The sequence below is a fragment of the Acanthochromis polyacanthus genome, chromosome 11 (genome assembly GCF_021347895.1).
Source record: "Acanthochromis polyacanthus isolate Apoly-LR-REF ecotype Palm Island chromosome 11, KAUST_Apoly_ChrSc, whole genome shotgun sequence".
In the NCBI taxonomy this organism is placed as follows: domain Eukaryota; kingdom Metazoa; phylum Chordata; class Actinopteri; family Pomacentridae; genus Acanthochromis; species Acanthochromis polyacanthus.
The window spans coordinates 11,560,432-11,579,315 of NC_067123.1; the positions used below are offsets into that span (position 1 = coordinate 11,560,432).

General features: G+C 38.7%; 1 protein-coding gene across 2 annotated transcripts in view; it reads left to right on the forward strand.

The window, feature by feature from the left end:
• LOC110961271 (semaphorin-6D-like) overlaps nucleotides 1-18,884 on the forward strand; it is a 284,544-nt gene that overhangs the window by 183,683 nt on the left and 81,977 nt on the right. For both annotated transcript variants that reach the window (XM_051956008.1, XM_051956007.1), the window contains exons 16-18: nucleotides 11,181-11,354; nucleotides 11,443-11,583; nucleotides 16,414-16,491. In XM_051956008.1, coding sequence (XP_051811968.1) covers nucleotides 11,181-11,354; nucleotides 11,443-11,583; nucleotides 16,414-16,491 — 393 coding nt within the window. The remainder of the gene's footprint in view (nucleotides 1-11,180; nucleotides 11,355-11,442; nucleotides 11,584-16,413; nucleotides 16,492-18,884) is intronic.

Here is an 18,884-nt window from a genome sequence, read left to right on the forward strand (position 1 = left end):
GCTCACTGAGCAGAAGTGTTTCCAGTTATTTCCGTTTAAGAGTGTAGTAACCATCTGCTTTCCTCATTGACCACAGGACATTTACATCCTCAATTTACTGATATTTTGTGGAATCCATTCTTTCTACTTTCTGTTCAGTGTTTCCTGCCAATGGCTGCCACCCAACCCCAAAGCAAAGAATACCTCCACCCCCATACTTAACCCAAAGCAAGCTGTTCTTTTCTTCAAACGCAGCTCCTTTTTCATCCAAACCTGCTTTTGGTGTCCAAAGAGCTCTGTTTGAATCTTGTTTCCAAAAATCTCTCTGGCTCATCCGGATGTTCCAGATGTTGACTTTAGTGATGAAGTGAAAGAGAGGTTTCAGTCTGATAACTCCTCTGTGCACTGTTTTCTATGTGAATCTTTGCACATATGTGTAGCTTCACTTTGCCTCTCTGCCTGGCAAAAGTTTTATTCCAGATCTATTCTTGACTCCCGCAGTTCTTAATGAAATCTCAGACAGAGGAAACTTCAGACTGGAAGCACTTTGATTTCTTTTTATAGCCTTCAACTGCTTTGCAGGCGTCAGTTGACTTCATGTTCAGATTCTCAGTCAGTTGCTTAGTGGAGCTTATTGTTGTTGAGCTTTACTACAAGGTCTGATGAGTATTTATCATCTGACCTGTCATAAAATCCCCAATGAGCCATTTAACCCTCTGAACTCCAAGTAGTTTCTAGACAATTTTGACTCCTATCACATTTTTACTCACTGGGGACTCATTTTTCTATAAAATTCAGAGTTCTATACCTCTATGGAAACAGCACAACCATGGCTAGAAGTAGAAAACAGTTACAGATTTGACAGATGTTCACAAAACAGAAGTAATAGGACATCAACATTTGAAGAAAGGATTGTTCATTCGTACAGGGTACCCAAAACTTGTGCAGTGATGACATTTACTTGTCTTGTAGTCAATTAGGAAAGATGACATTTTCCTCCTGTCTACACTGCTGCTCTGTGACGGATCATTACATCTGCATTTTGTGTCACATACGACTCTGCAACACTGTGATTTACAAGATGCAACAGCCTCACGAATGGCATCAAATGCCAGATCTACTGAACTGTGGAGTCATCACCACCAGTTTCCCAACTGTGATGAGGAGTTTTACCACATTTCTGCCTCTGCTTGTGGAAGTGTATCCAAAATTGTTGTCAAATTAAGCTGTAAAGTAACTTTGACAGCAGAATAAAACCCTTCTAACAGTCTGTAATAACTATAAAGACAGAAATCTGAGAATGGAGAATGTGACATTTACTCAGAAGAATGAGTTTCAAATTTCCTTAGACTTGGTTTACAGATTGAAGAATTGACTGTTTCTGGATTTTACTTGGTGTAGGCTTATTTTAATAGACTTAAGGCTTGACTTTGAATTTCCCTCACATACTTGAAACCTTAGACTGATCTTAAATCACGAGAAACTGGATTTTTACCCACTCTCAAAGACTCCACCTAAGGCTTTATAACTTTGATAATGAACTGGACATCAACTAGGAGAGTTGACTCATCTGAAGGACCTAAATATGCTTGTCACATGACTACAATTTATCATCAAGGTTTAAAACTTGATGCAAATAACGTTCAAAGTGGACTTGACCCTCGGCACTTCAGACACAACTTGAATTTTCTCAAATACTTCAGGCATGAAGTTGCCATCAAGGATTTGAGAAGTAAACAATGAAGAACTTGAGAAGTTCCAGTAAAAGACTGAAAACTGACTGATGCAATGGCCTCATGAATGGCATCAATTGTCAGATCCATTCAAGAGTATATCCAAAATTATTATCAAATTAAGATGTAAAATGAGTTCAACAGCATAATAAAACCCTCCTGTGAGCCTGTAATAATAATAAAGACAGAAATCCGATAAGTCAAAATGGAGAATGTGAAGTATACCCGCAAGAATGACTTTCGAAATGGCCTTGACTTGGTTTACTGATTGAAAAATTGACTGGTACTTGATTTTACTTTGCTCAGACATGTTCTAAAAGACTTAAAGCTTGACTTTGACTTTCCCTCACAAACTTGAAATGTGAGGCTTGTCGTAAATAACAAGAGACTGGATTTTACCTACTCCCAAAGACTTTGTACATGACCTAAGACTTAAATAACCAGTTAGGCGTCAACTAGGAGACTTGACTCTCTTGAAGTACTTGGATATTTTAGATACTTGACTTGAACTCCCAATCAAGGCTTGAGACTTGACACAAATAATGTTTAAGGGACTTGAGGCAAGGCCTGGACTTTCTCAGAGTATTCAGGAATGTTGTTGCCATTGAGGATTTAAGACTTGACTTGGATTTTTCCAATGAAGAATGGTGTTATATGTCAGATCCTTACAATTCAATTCAATTCAATTCAATTTTATTTATATAGCGTCAATTACAGTCAAATCGTCTCAAGACGCTTTACAGAACCCATATGCCTGACCCCCAGAGCAAGCCCAAAGGCAACAGTGGCAAGGAAAAACACCCTTTTAACAGGGAAGAAACCTCGAGCAGAACCCGGCTCTATATAGGGGGGACCCATCTGCCTGCTGGCCGGGTGGGTTGAGAGGGACAGAGGAGGGCAAGGGGGAGGGATGGGAGAAGAGGGACGGGTGGGAAAGCAAGGAAAACACAACACACATTTGGATACATACATGACAGGATATGTGACACAGACAAAGTATAAGCTAACATTGAAAACTGACTCATAGTTTACTCTTATGATGTACGGCTCTGACATTAAACATACTCCATATATAGCTAGCAGTAAAATTCAAACAGTATGTAAGTTAGCATAACAAGTATAGTGAAGGTGATGCAGAGTTGACTGGTGGAAAAAGGGGAGTTGGAAGCAGAGGGCTGGAGGAAGGTCAGCATCCCACAGTGGACATGATGGAGACTAGACCGGTTGGTGGAACATCGACCACAGATCTGAAGCATCCAGCTCTGGGACCAGGGACACTCGGAGAAATAGCACAGGGGGAAACAGAGTGAATGTAATGCAATAACGGTATACATATTAAATGTAAAGGTAGATAGAGAAGGGCTCAGTGTGTCAAGAGAAGTCCCCCAGCAGCCTAGGCCTATAGCAGCATGACTAGGGGCAGAACGAAGGGACGTCCAAGAGGGAGTCAGCTGTGCAAATGAAGACACAAGCCAAACCCCTGTGGGTCACCCAGTCAGCCCCAACTATAAGATTTGTCAAAAAGGAACGTTTTAAGCCTGGTCTTAAAAATAGAGAGGGTATCTGCCTCCCGAACCCAAACTGGGAGCAGGTTCCACAGGAGAGGCGCCTGATAACTGAAGGCTCTGCCTCCCATTCTACTTTTAGAAATTCTAGGAACAACAAGTAAGCCTGCAGTTTGAGAGCGAAGAGTTCTACTAGGATAATATGGTACTATCAGATCTTTAAGATATGATGGAGATTGGTTACTAAGAGCTTTATATGTCAGAAGAAGGATTTTAAATTCTATTCTGGATTTAACAGGAAGCCAGTGAAGAGAAGCAAGTATAGGGGAAATATGATCTCTTTTGCTAACTCCTGTCAGTACTCTCGCAGCAGCGTTTTGGATCAACTGTAGATGTTTGAGAGAGCTATTTGGACAACCTGATAATAAGGAATGGCAATAGTCAAGCCTGGAAGTAACAAAAGCATGAACTAATTTTTCTGCATCACTCTGAGACAGAATGTTCCTGATTTTTACAATATTACGCAGGTGAAAAAAGGAAGTCCTACAGACTTGCTTTATGTGTGAGTTAAAGGACATGTCCTGGTCAAAAATAACTCCAAGATTCCTCACAGTAGTACTGGAGGCCAATGTGATGCCATCCAGAGTAACTATTTGCTTTGAAAGCGAGTTTCTAAGATGTTTGGGGCCAAATACAATGACTTCAGTTTTGTCTGAATTTAGCAGTAGGAAGTTAAAAGTCATCCAGGTTTTAATGTCCTTAAGACAATCTTGCAGTCTAGCTAACTGATCAGTTTCATCTGGCTTCATAGATAAATACAATTGTGTGTCATCTGCATAACAATGGAAGTTAATACAATGCTTCCTAATAATATTGCCTAAAGGAAGCATGTATAATGTGAAAAGTACCGGTCCTAAGACAGAACCCTGAGGAACTCCATGATTAACTTTAGTATGCTCAGAAGAGTTATTGTTGGCATGCACAAACTGGAACCTATCTGATAAGTAGGATTTAAACCAGTCCGGTGCTGTCCCTTTAATGCCAATTGAATGTTCTAGACGCTGTAATAAAATTATGTGGTTGATTGTGTCAAACGCTGCACTAAGATCTAACGAAACAAGTATAGAGACTAGTCCATTATCTGATGCTATGAGAAGGTCATTAGTAACTTTCACCAGAGCTGTTTCTGTGCTATGATGCACTCTGAAGCCTGACTGAAACATTTCAAACAAATTATTCCTTTGTAAGTGTTCACATAATTGATTTGCAACTGTTCTTTCCAGAATTTTAGAGCGAAATGGTAGGTTGGATATTGGTCTATAGTTAGCTAACACATCTGGATCTAAAGTGGGCTTTTTAAGCAAAGGTTTGATGACCGCAACCTTAAAAGCCTGTGGTACATAGCCTGCTACTAGAGAGAGATTAATCAGATCTAACATTGAAGAATTAATTAAAGGTAAAATCTCCTTGAAGAGTCTAGTTGGGATAGGATCTAAAAGACACGTTGATGGTTTGGATGTAGAAACTGTTGAAATTAGTTCAGAGAGACATATAGGAGTGAAGAATTCTAAATATTCATCGGGTCTAACAGCCAATTCAAAAGCATCTGTGACATTTGTAGGAAGGGTCAGATTAATTTCATCTCTAATCATAACTATTTTATGTGTAAAGAAGCTCATGAAGTCGTTACAGCTTAGAGCTTAAGGAATACAAGGTTCAACAGAGCTCTGATTCTTTGTCAGCCTGGCTACAGTGCTAAAGAGAAACCTAAGGTTGTTCTTGTTCTCCTCTATTAAAGATGAATAATAAGTTGTCCTGGCATTACGAAGAGCTTTTTTATAGATTACTAGACTATTTTTCCAAGCCACATACACTTCCTCTGAATAAGTGGAATACCACTTTCTTTCCAGCTTTCGGGATGCCTGCTTTAAAGTCCGCAGCTGGGAATTATACCAAGGAGCAAGTCTTCTCTGAGATATAACTTTCTTTTTTACAGGTGCAACACTATCAAGAGTTGTACGCAGTGAGGCTGAAGCATTATTAACATAATAATCCACTTCTGTGGGGGTAAAATTATAATATTTGCCTTCTGATTTATCAGTAAATGTTGCTGAAGTAAACGGTGAGGGTATTATTTCCTTAAATTTAGATACTGAATTGTCAGACAAACACCTACTGTCAGGATATTTGTTCTCAGCTGCTAAACAATCCTTTACTTTAAATTGAAATGTTATCATAAAATGGTCAGAAAGAAGAGGGTTCTGGGGAAATTCTGTTAACTCTTCAATTTCTATGCCATAAGTCAGGACAAGGTCAAGAGTGTGATTAAAACTATGAGTTGGTTTATTTACATGTTGAGAAAACCCAATTGACTCTAATAATGAATTAAAAGCTGTTGTAAGGCTGTCGCTATCTATGTCAACATGAATGTTAAAGTCACCCGCAATAATAACTTTGTCTGAACTGAGCACTAATTCAGATAACAAGTCTAAAAATTGAGATAAAAACTCAGAATAAGGAGCAGGAGGGCGATATATAACAACAAATAAAACTGGTTTCTGAGCTTTCAAATTTGGATGAGAGAGACTAAGAGTGAGACTTTCAAATGAGCTGTAATCAGGTTTAGGCCTCTGGTTCAATTTTAAACTAGAATGGTAGATTGCTGCTACTCCTCCTCCTCGGCCTGTGATTCGAGGAATATGACAGTTAAAATGACAAGGGGGAGTTGATTCGTTTAGGCTAACAAATTCTTCCTGCTGCAACCAGGTTTCAGTCAAACAGAACAAATCAATCTGGTGATCAGTTATCAACTCATTTACTAGCAGAGCTTTAGACGAGAGAGATCTAATATTTAACAGACCACATTTAATTGTCCTGTTTCTTTGCTCTGTTGAAATAGAAGTATTAATTTTATTAAATTTTTATGGTTACTATTTCTTTTGTATATTTTTGATTTGTTTAATTTATTAAATTTTGGTGGTCGGGGGACAGACACAGTCTCAATAAAGTTAACTGAATTACTGGAGGGTGACAGCTGTGAGGAAAGTGCAGAGAGGTGTGTAAGACTACAGCTCTGCATCCTGTTCTTAACTCTGGGTTGTCATGCTTTAGGAGTACTAATAAAATCAGCCATATTCCTAGAAATAAGAGCTGCACCAGCCAAAGTGGGATGGATGCCATCTCTCCTAATCAGACCAGGTTTTCCCCAAAAAGAGCTCCAATTATCAATAAAGCCCACGTCGTTTGATGGACACCACATAGACAACCAGCGGCGAAACGACGACATGCGGCTAAACATGTCATCGCTGGTCAGATCAGGCAAGGGTCCAGAGAAAACTACGGAGTCCGACATGGTTTTGGCGAAAGTACACACCGATGCCACGCTAATTTTGGTGACCTCCGATTGGCGTAACCGGGTGTCGTTACCACCGACGTGTATAACGATCTTACTATATTTACGATTATCTTTAGCCAACAGTTTCAAATTTGCTTCTATGTCGCCCGCTTTGGCCCCTGGGAGGCATTTAACTATGGTTGCTGGTGTCGCTAGCTTCACGTTTCTGACTATGGAGCTGCCAATGATCAGAGTTGGTTTCTCAGCGGGTGTGTCACTGAGTGGGGAAAAACGATTAGAAACATGAAGCGGTTTGTGGTGAGCCGGGACAGCAGGCTTGAGTTTAGGACTGTTTTTCCTACGAACTGTCACCCAGCCTCCCGGCTGCTCGGGAGCTGCTAAGGGACGGCTAACAGATGCTACACTAGCAGCTAAGCTATTGCGGTCCGCACCGGCTAAGGGGGCCTGGCTAGCTGCTAGCGGGTTATTTTCCATGGTGCGGAGCCGCGATTCCAATTCAGAGAGCCTCGCCTCCAGAACTACAAAAAGGCTGCACTTATTACACATATCGTTATCACTAAAGGAGGCAGAGGAATAATTAAACATGTGGCACACTGAGCAGGAGAGGGAGAGAGAGGGAGAGGAAGAGGCAGAAGCCATGCTAACAACACGACACAGCGCTGAAACAGGAAATGACACAATACGCTCACCGTAACGTCAGACGTCGCCTGCAGAGTTCTTCTCCACCAAAAATAGCAACCCTGACTGGAGTGTGGAATTTTTTCAAATTAAACTGTAAAATGAGTTTAATATCAGAATAAAACCTTCCTACAAACCTGTAATAATAACGACAGAAATCTGAGTGGTCAAGTGCAAGTTTACCCACAAGAATGACTTCTGAATTGGGTTTGACTTGGTTTACAGATTGAAACTTGAAACTTAAAAAATAAAAACAAGAGACTGGACTTTTACGTCATCTCAACCACTTGACATAAGACTTATGTAATGAACTGGATGCCAACTAGAAGGCGTGAATCACCTAAAGGATTGGAAATTTTGGACACTCAACTTGAATTCATAATCAAGACCTGAGACTAGACGTAAATAACGTTCAAGAGACTTGAGATTTGGCTTTGACTTTTTCAAAGTCTTCAGACAAGTTGTTGCTTTACTTGGATTCCCAATGAAAGACTCACAATTGACTCAAAACTTGTGTCAAATAGCGTCTACCTTGAGTTTGCTCACTTTATGATGTACAAGATGCAACAGCTTCACAAATGGCATCAAATATCGTATCCACTGAACCACCAGCTCCCTGACACCAATGAGAAGCTTTAACACATTTCTGCCTCCATATGTGGAAGCGTATCCGAAATTATTGTTGAATTTAGCTGTAAAGCGACTTTAATCTTCATGGTGAGCAGCCACCAGCAGTAAGTTTCAGCTTTAGATAGCAGTGGAGTAAAACCCTCCTGGGAGCCAGTAATAATAAAGACAGAAATCCGAGAGGTCAAGAGCAAAGTGGAGAAGTGTGAAGTGTACCCAGAAGAGACGAGTTTGGAAATTACAGCTGCTCCGAGAGGCAGCGAAGCCACCGTCCTGACCTGAACCCGCGAGGATAATCATCGGTATCAGCCTTGATTAGTCGCTGGCTCACAGGAAGTGCTTGCTCTGTCTCCATCTGCCTCGGCGGCTCTGAAAATCTCTGACCTTTTTAATCTGCGTCTGCAGGTTTCAAATGAGTTTCTGATGGATTCTAATTACCAGACTGGAATGGGAATGAGACTCTTAATTTCGCGTACGAATTAGCCTCGGCTCCGGAAAGGCCCGAGCTGTCCCGGATAATGATGATGCAGATGTCCAAAGGGCAGTGAAGATCTGCTCACTCTGTTATGTAACATCAGTCTGGGACAGTCGGGGCACTCAGAGGTGATCTGTCATCCAGAGCTCGAAATGAACTTTGTGGGATGAAACACATCTACCTCAGTTATTGTTCTCCTGCATTTACAAAAAAGTGATTTAGAGTGTTTTCAGTTTAATGAGACTTTTATATGCAAAGATGTTACATATTAGAGGAAGGAATCCATCACAAGATTGTTATCTTGTCTGTCTTGGCAATTTAATGGATTAGCAATTATGGATTAGAAATTAGTTCACATTTTTACCTGTTTGAACCTCAGACAGTTTATAGATGGGTTCTTTGCTCCTGTCACCTTTTTCTACTCACTGCAGGCTCATTTTTAAAGTCCTGCACCTTAACAGAAACAGAACATGGATAGAAGTAGAGAGAACTCAGAAATGCCTCCTGTGCAGTTTGACTGAGTTATAAGGCCCTAAATCATAAAACAGAGAAAAACTGAAGTTGAATTTCATTAATTATTTAGTTTACAAGAGTTGAAAAAAGCAAAATGTAAAACATTTTCTCACAGGTGTAACCAATACTGGAGGAAAATAGTGACTCCACTTAAGATATTTTACTTCTCACATTCTGTTTTGAAACTTGTTTCCTGTCTTCTCTTTGTGAACGCTACATGCAGTTTAGTCGAAAAGTTCCTGAATTTTTGTCACATGACTGTTGATCTTCCTGGTCTGCTATTTACAGAATTTTTTTCAAGCAAACTGTTTATTTTTAAATAATTTTCATATACAATTCAGAAAAAGGTGATTTTTTTCCCCATCATATTCAATATATTATGATTTTAGCTGTGATTTGGTTACATGTGTTTAGATTAAGAATTCTTGAAAGTTGAACCTCCATCAGGTCTGTGTTTCTGTTTTTAAAATTTCAGGATCTGTAAAGCTTTGAGGTCCAGAGGTTAAAGATAATGTTCAGTAAAAGTATAAATCATAAAAAAGAAAACTTTAGAGCTTTCCAATAATAATTAAAAAAGATTAAAGACCAGCATTTTCAAATGCACACAATACTTCCTTTTTACTTCATTTAGTCTCTCTCTGCTCTGTGTAAACATTGTCTGCAGTTCAAGTGAACAGTGCCTGAAGTTCTATCACATCCCTGTTAGTCACACAAGTCTTCTGTAGCTTCTCAGTTGCGTCAAGGAGCTCAGAACATTTAGTCTTTTTTACAGAATTTGGTTAGCTCAAAAGGTTTAGCTTTGGCAAACATTTGAAAGAAGTGATTTTGATGAAATATTGCAATTTCAAGCTTAGATTTGTAATATTTTTCAGGCAAAACAATACATCACAGATAAGGACTTCAAGTGCTATTGGAAAGTTAACAACCCTTCCTGTTTTTACTGTTCCTTTTTTTTGAAAGACAGCGTGACTTTCAAACCTGTCAGTAAGTTTTGAAGTTCAAAGGATAACGTCCTCAGAGGATTTATCTTGATAACTGTAAACTTTTATCATCAGGTCAAACTCCTTTATTGTTAAGTGAAGTTAGTCTGGACCAGTCAGAAGGTTGAGAGAGTAACAAACTTCACAAAGGATCCATGCAGTTGAAATAAACACAGATTCTTTTACACCGTATCCCAATATTTCAACAACATGACCAAATAACAAAAAATGTAATTACAAATAATTTCATCCACACCAACACTTCAGTTATAGAAGGTACCATTTCAGCCGAGGGACTGTAAATAAGCCAAAGTTCTTTACAAATCAGTCCTGCTCCATATGACCAAAAAGCAATAACTTCACTTCAAGTTTCTCAGTTCATTTCAAGTCAGTTCATCCAACAACAACAAACAAAACTCAATTCGGGTTTCCACATTTATCAAATAAGACAATATCGAAGCCGGAACCATTCTCATCTTCAGTTTAGTTTTCTTTTCTCACAAAAATAAGCATCTACAAACCAACAAATCTTTGGCTAAGGAAAAGTAATAAAAAGGCAATACAGTTTTGCAAAATCGTATTTCTGATATTTGCAGACAATCCCCCCTACACAGTTATATAAAAAAAAGAGATATGTCTACATTCTGGATTTTATGGTGAGATACATGGACAGCATAATTTCATAATGCATTTTTCCTTGAAATAAAGGGAAATGTGAGAAAATCTGTGAATATTATCCAATAAATGGTGGGAGATCTGGATAGCCTAGACTTTTCTGAAGAAAACAAAATGTAGCATGTTTGGTTAGTACTTATATAGCATCTAGGAAAACAGCTTTAGAGTAAAAGGATTGAAATTACCCTAAAAATAGACAAGAGCTTAGCATTAGGGAAGTGTTTTTGGAACTACAGTCATAATGTTACTTTGGTTTACATACATATAAAACGGAACAATAAGAAAAAGAAACTTTTTATGCTGACTGATTGGTAATCAAGAAATTGGAGAAACTGATGGATGCAGCTGCAGTTCCAACGTTGGAAAGGTGGTCATTTACGCAGTTATTTAAAGCATTTTTACACCTTTGTGCTTGTCAGTCCTGTAAAATGAACCATGCTATTCAAAAGTGAATTAATGATACTTGTACTTTTCCACTTGGAGAACATTTTTTTCTGAGAGAAGTGGGATTTATACCGCAAATTATTGCCAATAGCGAAGATGATTTTTGCATTTTTCTTTGAGGCTGCGTTGAAATTACACATGCATCCGAAATGCCTCAGCAAAGATAAATATTCATGATTTTCAAGCAAGCACATAACTTTCTCCTCTACCTCCCAGGTCCAAGTTGACCCAGATCGTGGTGGACGTCTCAGCCGGGCCCTACAAGGACCGAACTGTGATGTTCCTGGGCTCAGACGACGGACGAGTCCTGAAGGTTTTGGCGAGCACGCATCCAAATGACAGCTTCGGGTCCAAACTGCTGGAGGACATCGACGTCTACAACCCGTCCAAGTAGGAAGCCTGCTGTGTCTACGCTAACTGCTGCTGCTTCAAGATTTTAAATCTATTTTCATGTGAAAATACTCTGCTTTTTGTCCAGGTGTAACGTTCAGGGTCAGGAGGACAGGAGGGTTCTGGGTTTGGAGCTGGACAAGGACCATCACGCCTTGTTCGTAGCCTTCAGCAGCTGTGTTATCCGAGTGCCGCTCAGCCGCTGTGCTCAACACGGAGTCTGTAAAAAGTAAGAAAACCCAGCTCCTGTGATGAAAACCGCTCATTTTTGTTGCACATTTTTCCTGCAATCACTCAGATATTCTCAGTACATTCAGATACAGCAGCTATTTTCAGCTCGAATTTCCTGATTTCCCACTAAACACCCCAATTTTGTTAATTCTGGAAAACATCCAAAAAAATAGAAATGGGGGGGAATCTTTTTAAACATTAAAATATGGAGCTTAATTTGGCAACATAATCAATATTGTAGGAGCGAGTGTGTACCCGAGGAAATGTGGGTGCCGGGCCTGAATAGTTAAATATGAACAAAAAAGAAGCGTATTTATAGACGTCATTAGACTGAGCTCACCGCCCAAATTAGAGCACATTCATCACTCGAGAGGCATCCACACACACATGCACATACACACACACACGCACACGCACACGCACACACGCACACACACACACGCACGCATGCACACACACGGTCGCTAATCAGGCTCATTTTAATTACTGAGTAGGATGAATGAATGCCAACCAGAGTTATGTGGTAACACAGCTGCAGCCGTACAGAGAGGATTCCACCAGCTGTGTCTGCATCATGCAAAGACGTTAACAAAGATGTTCGACTGGGAAGACGTGTGGCTTTGTTCAGCTTAAACTGGGAGAGTTTAAAAATGGGCTCAAGTTGGACTTAAAATGAGGGATTCAGGCAGGACTTGACTGTCGTGTAAGCTGACTTGTCAACAAAAGTTTAAGCATATTTGCTAAGACCATGTAAATTGTGGCAGGCTTGGGTTTCCAATCACTCCTGCAGCTCTTAATTTTCTATGATGGAATGATTGATACACATGTGCCAAAATACACATCATGCATTTTGGTTCTTTCATAGATTTATTGTAAGTCTTCTGGAAGTATAAAAAGATCTACTTTGTCAAAAATATACATGCAGCAGTGTTAATAATGGGTTAAATGTTCTTTGGCCTTTTTCACCTCAGGCACTTTTGGTTGCCTTTTACAGGTTTCTAGTTGTACCTCTGACTGTCCTCTTGACAGAACTGTTGCAGTTCAACTGAATTTCTTACCTTTCTGACAGACTTTTTCCTTCATCACACTCCACAAGTTTTTGATGGGGTTTAAGTCAGCACTTTGGGTAAACCAGCCTGATTTAGTCATTTCTTTACCATATTTGATGTTTGGGGTCCTTGTTTTGTTGAAACACCACACTGCATCCAAGTCTCAAGCTTCTGGCTAATGATTTTAAGTTTTCCTGAAGAAAATGGAGGTAATTTACCTTGTTCATTATTCAATTTACTCTGTGTTAAGCAGCAGTTCAAACTAGCAACAAAACAACCCCAGAGCATAATACTGCCACCACCATGCTTGACAGTAGGGTTGGTGTTCTTGGGATTAAAGGACTCACCTTTTCTCCTTCAAACATACTTCTGGTCATTGTGGACAAATAGCTCAATTTCTGTTCCATCTGACCACAGAAAGACTCCAGAAAGACTTGTCTTTCTGCTGCATCAGAAAAAGAGCTTCCTTTATACACGACAGCCTCTCAGCTCATGTTGGTGTAAAACACTGTGGACACCGACAGCTGTGTTCCAGCAGCCTCTGCTTCATAGCAGACCTGCGTGTTGGTGATTCTTTGTTGACTTCTGACCACCCTGACATCCAGAGTTATAGAAGCTGTTGGAAACTCAAGACCACCATGATATATATGGTCTTTAAATGTATTTAAACTTTTGTTCATATACATTTGATCTGACTCCCTAAAGACTTGAGGAGCAAAGCATGTTTTGAAAAGACTTGATCTAAGCTATGTAAACCAGCCTCTGTATCCACATACTATAGATGTTTAGCTAATTACATTGTTATTCTATTCCCATACTTGTCTCTGCTCAGTGTAAACACAGCCTGCAGTTCAACCAAAAAGTCTCATAATTTTTGTCATTTTGCTGCTGGTTGAAGCTGAGTCACTAGTAGTTTACTGATTGTGCTAAGGAGAGTAGAATTTTTCTTTTTTGTTTTTCGCACAATACGGTTAAAGCAAACGGTTTATTTTTGGTAAATTTTTAAATGACACATGCGGAATAAAGTGATTTTGAAGAAATATATTAATTTCATGCTTAGTTTTGGTTAAATTTTATACATGTTACTGAAACTTGTAATGACAAGAAGCCTTTTCTTGCCTGCCAACAGTGTTTTAAGGTCAGAAGGTTCACTTAACTTGACTCCACAACCTGTTTTGTTGCACTAATTGATAAAGGTCAAGCCCTTGTTGACAAAATGCATCCCCATTACTGTTACCCTACTTCTGATAGCCACAAAGAAACACCTAAATCTGAATCTGACCAAAATCTGAACTGTCCAACTGGCATTTAAAGAAATGCCTGAACATACATTGACCTGCATTTAATCCCTGTAGACTCACCTTAACCTGCCCTAATGATTTATAATACAGAGACTTTCTTTTTGTCCACATTGCAACTGTGTGGCACTGCACACACACACAGACACACAGACACACACGCAGACACACACACACACACACACTGGTTTTGGCTGGCCTGAGTGTGAACTGTGTGTTTGGCATCATGTGAATTGTGCGACTGGCAGAGTGTGAATAAAACTGAGTCGGTAATGGATGAGCGTGTTCGTCTGAGGCGGCAGCCTTTGTTTCCATCGCTGCAGGTTTTCTTCCATCTGCAGCAGCTACCTGAGGACGTGTGTGTGTGTGTCTGTGTGTTAGACACCCAGAGATAAACTGGGTTGGTGTGACAGCAGTGTAGATGTGAGATTATGGACGACCGCTTAATCTTCGTGATGACGGCTCTGTGTGTGTCTATGAATATGAGTTTTTATGTTTGCAAAGGGCTGTTTGAGGTAGAGCTGCACAATACTGGATAAAACCCACACTGCCATACTAGTTTTTTTTTTTTTTTTTGCAATGCATACAGCAGAATTTAAAAAAAAATGCAGGAATTTTCATCAGATAACTTTAACTTTATTTGGAAAGAAGTAATTATTCTTGAATGCTTGGGGTGATTCAGCAGGGGAGTTTATCTGCCTTGAAAATGAAAAATATTAAAAGATTTTTAAAAAAGGTCTTTTGGAACCTTTTTCATGTGGTGTAACACCTAAAAAAGCGTCAGAAATAGCTTCTTATTTTGGATGTCAATCAGATGTGACGTTGAACTCGTCATACGGAGCTCTGTGGTGCTGATTTAATGAATTAATCATGTTGCCTTGTTTGGTGACAATAAAATGCAAGACAAAGTACCTTTTTTGGTCACATCATCTTTTCTGCAGCTGATTTTTTTTTTTTCATTTGCAACCTAATCTTCCTTTTTATAGTGTTTTGTATAGTGTCTCCTGATTCTTGCTCATTTTGCTGTGCACATACAGAGCCTACAGGTCAATAAATTCTGTCTTTTCAATACAAAAATAAATAAAACCTCAGTGGTGCAGATAATATGACAAAAACTCATCTCATAGTCCTCTTAAGGAAACTAGATAACTGAACTTTATAAAACAGTAATGTTTTAATACCTGAAGGCTTTATTCTACCTTTTTTAGTAATATTAATATTTTTTCATCTATTCTTTAAACCAAGACTGATTTATGACCTTTAAAAAAATGCAGATATTCTTTTAGATTAAGCTGGTAAATTTAAAAGAAAAATATTTGAAAAAATTCGAAATAACAAACTCAGATATTCAGATATTCAGATAAAGGTGGTAAATTAGCAAGCAAAATCTCAGCTATTCTCCAATATTAAAGTAATAACTTTAAAAGAAAAATACTTTCATTATAAAGTGGTGAATTTATGAGAGACAGTTCCAACCCTGCAATGAAAGGGTTAGATATTCTCGAAAGTAAAACTGATAAATTTGTGAGAAAAAAGTCAGACAGTCTCTTACATTAAAGTGGTACATTTGAGAAAAGAACCTTGATACTCTCAGAGGCTAAATTGGTAAATACACAAGAAGATGCACAAACTCATGACATATAGATATTTAGTGATAATTTTAAAAGAAGAAAAGCAGAATTTTACAAGACAGAAACGTAATATTCTCTCATATTATGGTAAAAAAAAAAAAAACTCAGATATTCCTTGACATTAAATAAGTAAATCTAAAAAAATTAATAAAAATAAAGCTGATATTGTCTGATATTAATGTGGTAAATTTACAAGAAAAAAACTCACAAATTTACAATAAAGCGTAAATATCCTGCAAGATTAAAATGGTAAATTTACAATAAAAATTATTCTCTTGGGATTATAGTGATAATTTTACTACAACAAGGAAAAAAGTCACATATTTAGAAGAAAAAAAGTGTTTATTTGCTGTTGTTGTTGTTACAGAATGCCTCAAACATAACTGTGACATTTCTGTCTCTACATTTCCATTCTATCCAGGCTTCCTTCCTTTTTTACTTTCTATATAAATAAAAAATATTACAGATCCATAAAATGCTGTTTTAATCTACGCCGGCTGCAGTATACTGTTGTATGTTTGTGTTTGCTTTCTTTTAATTTATTGCATTTGATTTCGATACCCTTTTCCTCCAGTTCAGTTCCAGGCGAACAAACTGCAGTATTGTCATGTTAATGCAAAGTGCTGATTTTTAAGCTGAAATATCTGAATGATGGTGGCTCAATGTTGACCGAACAAACAGAAAAACAGAGTTGATTTGGAAAAGATAAAGAGTTATGATGTTAAACAGACAAAGGTGGTTACTGTGACATTATGGTTTCATTTGATAATCATTTGAGGACTTCTCATCCACGCTGAAAAGCAGATATATCTAAATAAACATTGACAATCCTCCTCCTCTGTCCCTGCAGAGCCTGCCTGGCCTCCCGTGACCCGTACTGCATCTGGCTTCGGACCGGGAGTTGTGCCAACATGGCGCCGGGTTTCAAGTAGGTGTCATTTCCTCTTTCTGTCTCTTTCTCTGCCTGTCGTCCGTTTCTCTTTTTTCCCCCTCCTTCCTCTCAGCCATCATCAATCCGACAGCTAATAAAGCTCTGACGGCTCGGCTCGTATATCTGCCGCGGCGGCTGAAGGGTCGTATATCTGAGAGATGTAAATCCATGATGCCTTTCACGCTCGCAGCCAAAAACGATGGATGGAGAAACATAATGGGAACAAATGTTAAAATGGATGTCAGTGGGAATGTACTGTGTGCACTATGGTGGCATAAATCTCTTTTGGTAAAACTTTGTTGAGTCCCAATCAAACTCTGTTTGTTCTCTGTGCAGTAAACATCCTGCAGTTTGTCCTGGTGGCACCGATGTGGACAGAAAATGTCCTGAATGTGGATTTTCCACTTTAATCTGCACTTATTTAGCTAAACAAACAGCAGTGTAGGATTAAAGTAAATACAATAATAGGAGACACAAAATGAAATATAAAAACATTATATATAATAGGCGGCAGTGATTCTTCCATATCTGAGCTGAATTTTACACCACATAGTTGACTCAAGATGTCTTATACATCTTTGTATTATCAGTGAATCTGATGATTATTCTTTAAGTGTCACAGTAAAAAAAAAAAAAAAAACACAGGTGTCAGGGTTATGCTTAGAGACAAACAATCACACTCACATTCACAACTACAGACAATTCAGAATCAGCAATTAACCTCAGCGTGTTTTTGGACTGTGGGAGGAAGCAGGAGAAACCAGAGAAAACCTGCACATGCACAGGAAGAACATTTAAACTCCATACAGAAAGATTCCAGGCCCAGGCCAGGACATCAACATGTGTCTTCTAGCTGCAAACGACAGTGCTAACCACTAAGTCACCATGAAGCTCCATCTCCAAAATTTCCCCTTTCTTTTAGTGCAAAATAGTTCATTCTGAAAATGTTCACATATCTTTTTATATTAATGAACAACCTGAAATTTCCTCAGAAACATGTTTGCCGCATGCTTGATACCCCTGGTATAAAGCAACAAAACATGTAGTTAAACTGAAGGCTGTGTCTTTAAATATCATGTTTTGTTCAACTAAACCCCTTAAATCTTCACTTTACAACGAGAAACTGCACAAAAACAGAGCACATCTTCTCTTTTGACACCTGTCGAAATTTGGCGTGAAGATTGACTGAACAGTTACGATTTTACCCACATTATTCTCACATGTTGCTGGAAAACTTTTGGATTTCCAGATCTCCAATTTAAACATAATTTTGGACCACAAACAAGTCCACAGTTCCTCGTTCTTTGTGTAAAACCACCAAAATAGCAAGAACTGGAATCGCCCTGGTGAAACGTCCACCTGTTTGTATCATTCATGCTACATGGTGCATTGACAATGAGCTCTTATTCACACTCTGCCTCAAAATTAATGGGCATCAGTTTGTATGAATGCAAGAATGCTCAGCAAAGTTACAACCACTCTTGAAGAAAAACTGTGCTGCAAATAGTTGAATTGATATTTGAAGCAAATTAAGTATCTTTGACCAAGTCAGCTAAGTCCATCCATCTTTCATTTTTCATCAGCTAATCAAGAGTTATAATATTGGAAAAATAAATGACATTGTGATATTTTGTTTTTCTGCAATATCAAAATACTTAGTAAATCCAACATGTGTATAGCTCACCAACTGCAGGATGCAGTCTGTGTCTAAACTACAGCATCGTCACCGGCTCATTTGTTGTAATACAGACCGGACGTTTCTTATTGAGACCCCAAACAGCTTCTGTCAATCCAGCTGCCATGTTCTCACTTTATGATCATCACTTTTCAGTTGTTAATCCTCATTCATGAAGTAGACTTATGTAGCACATTGTTTCCCAGCTGAAGCACAGATTCACTGTAGCTGAATAATATTCCACTGAAAGCTCGCTTTCAACTTGAACCTCGCATTTTTCATGCAGTTCTGATAGAGACACTTGAGAAAAATATTACCTTATAAAGTGACTGGATTATGTTTTTAAAGCCTTCTTTGTACAAGCCGCTGTCATGTCTTTGGAGGTGAAAAGTTCAGTAAATCTTGGTGCCACTCTGACAAAGACATCCAAGACAGTTTTTATCTCTGGATGACATTCAGATATGGCTTCGCTCTCGTCATAGAGATTTTTGTTGTGCTGATTGCAATCAGCAAGACACTTTAGCACCAAAATCGTCCTTTCTGTAGCTGAATTATTTCTGTGATTGATTTATTTTTGCAACCAAATCTTCTTTCAGTGTTTCTTGCCTGTTCTTTGCTGATTCTACTGTGCACATGTGGATGCTGTTGGTGAACACACTAGCTGACACCTGGAGCAAATGACGATCTATCAGACAATCTTCTCAAGTGGGCTAGC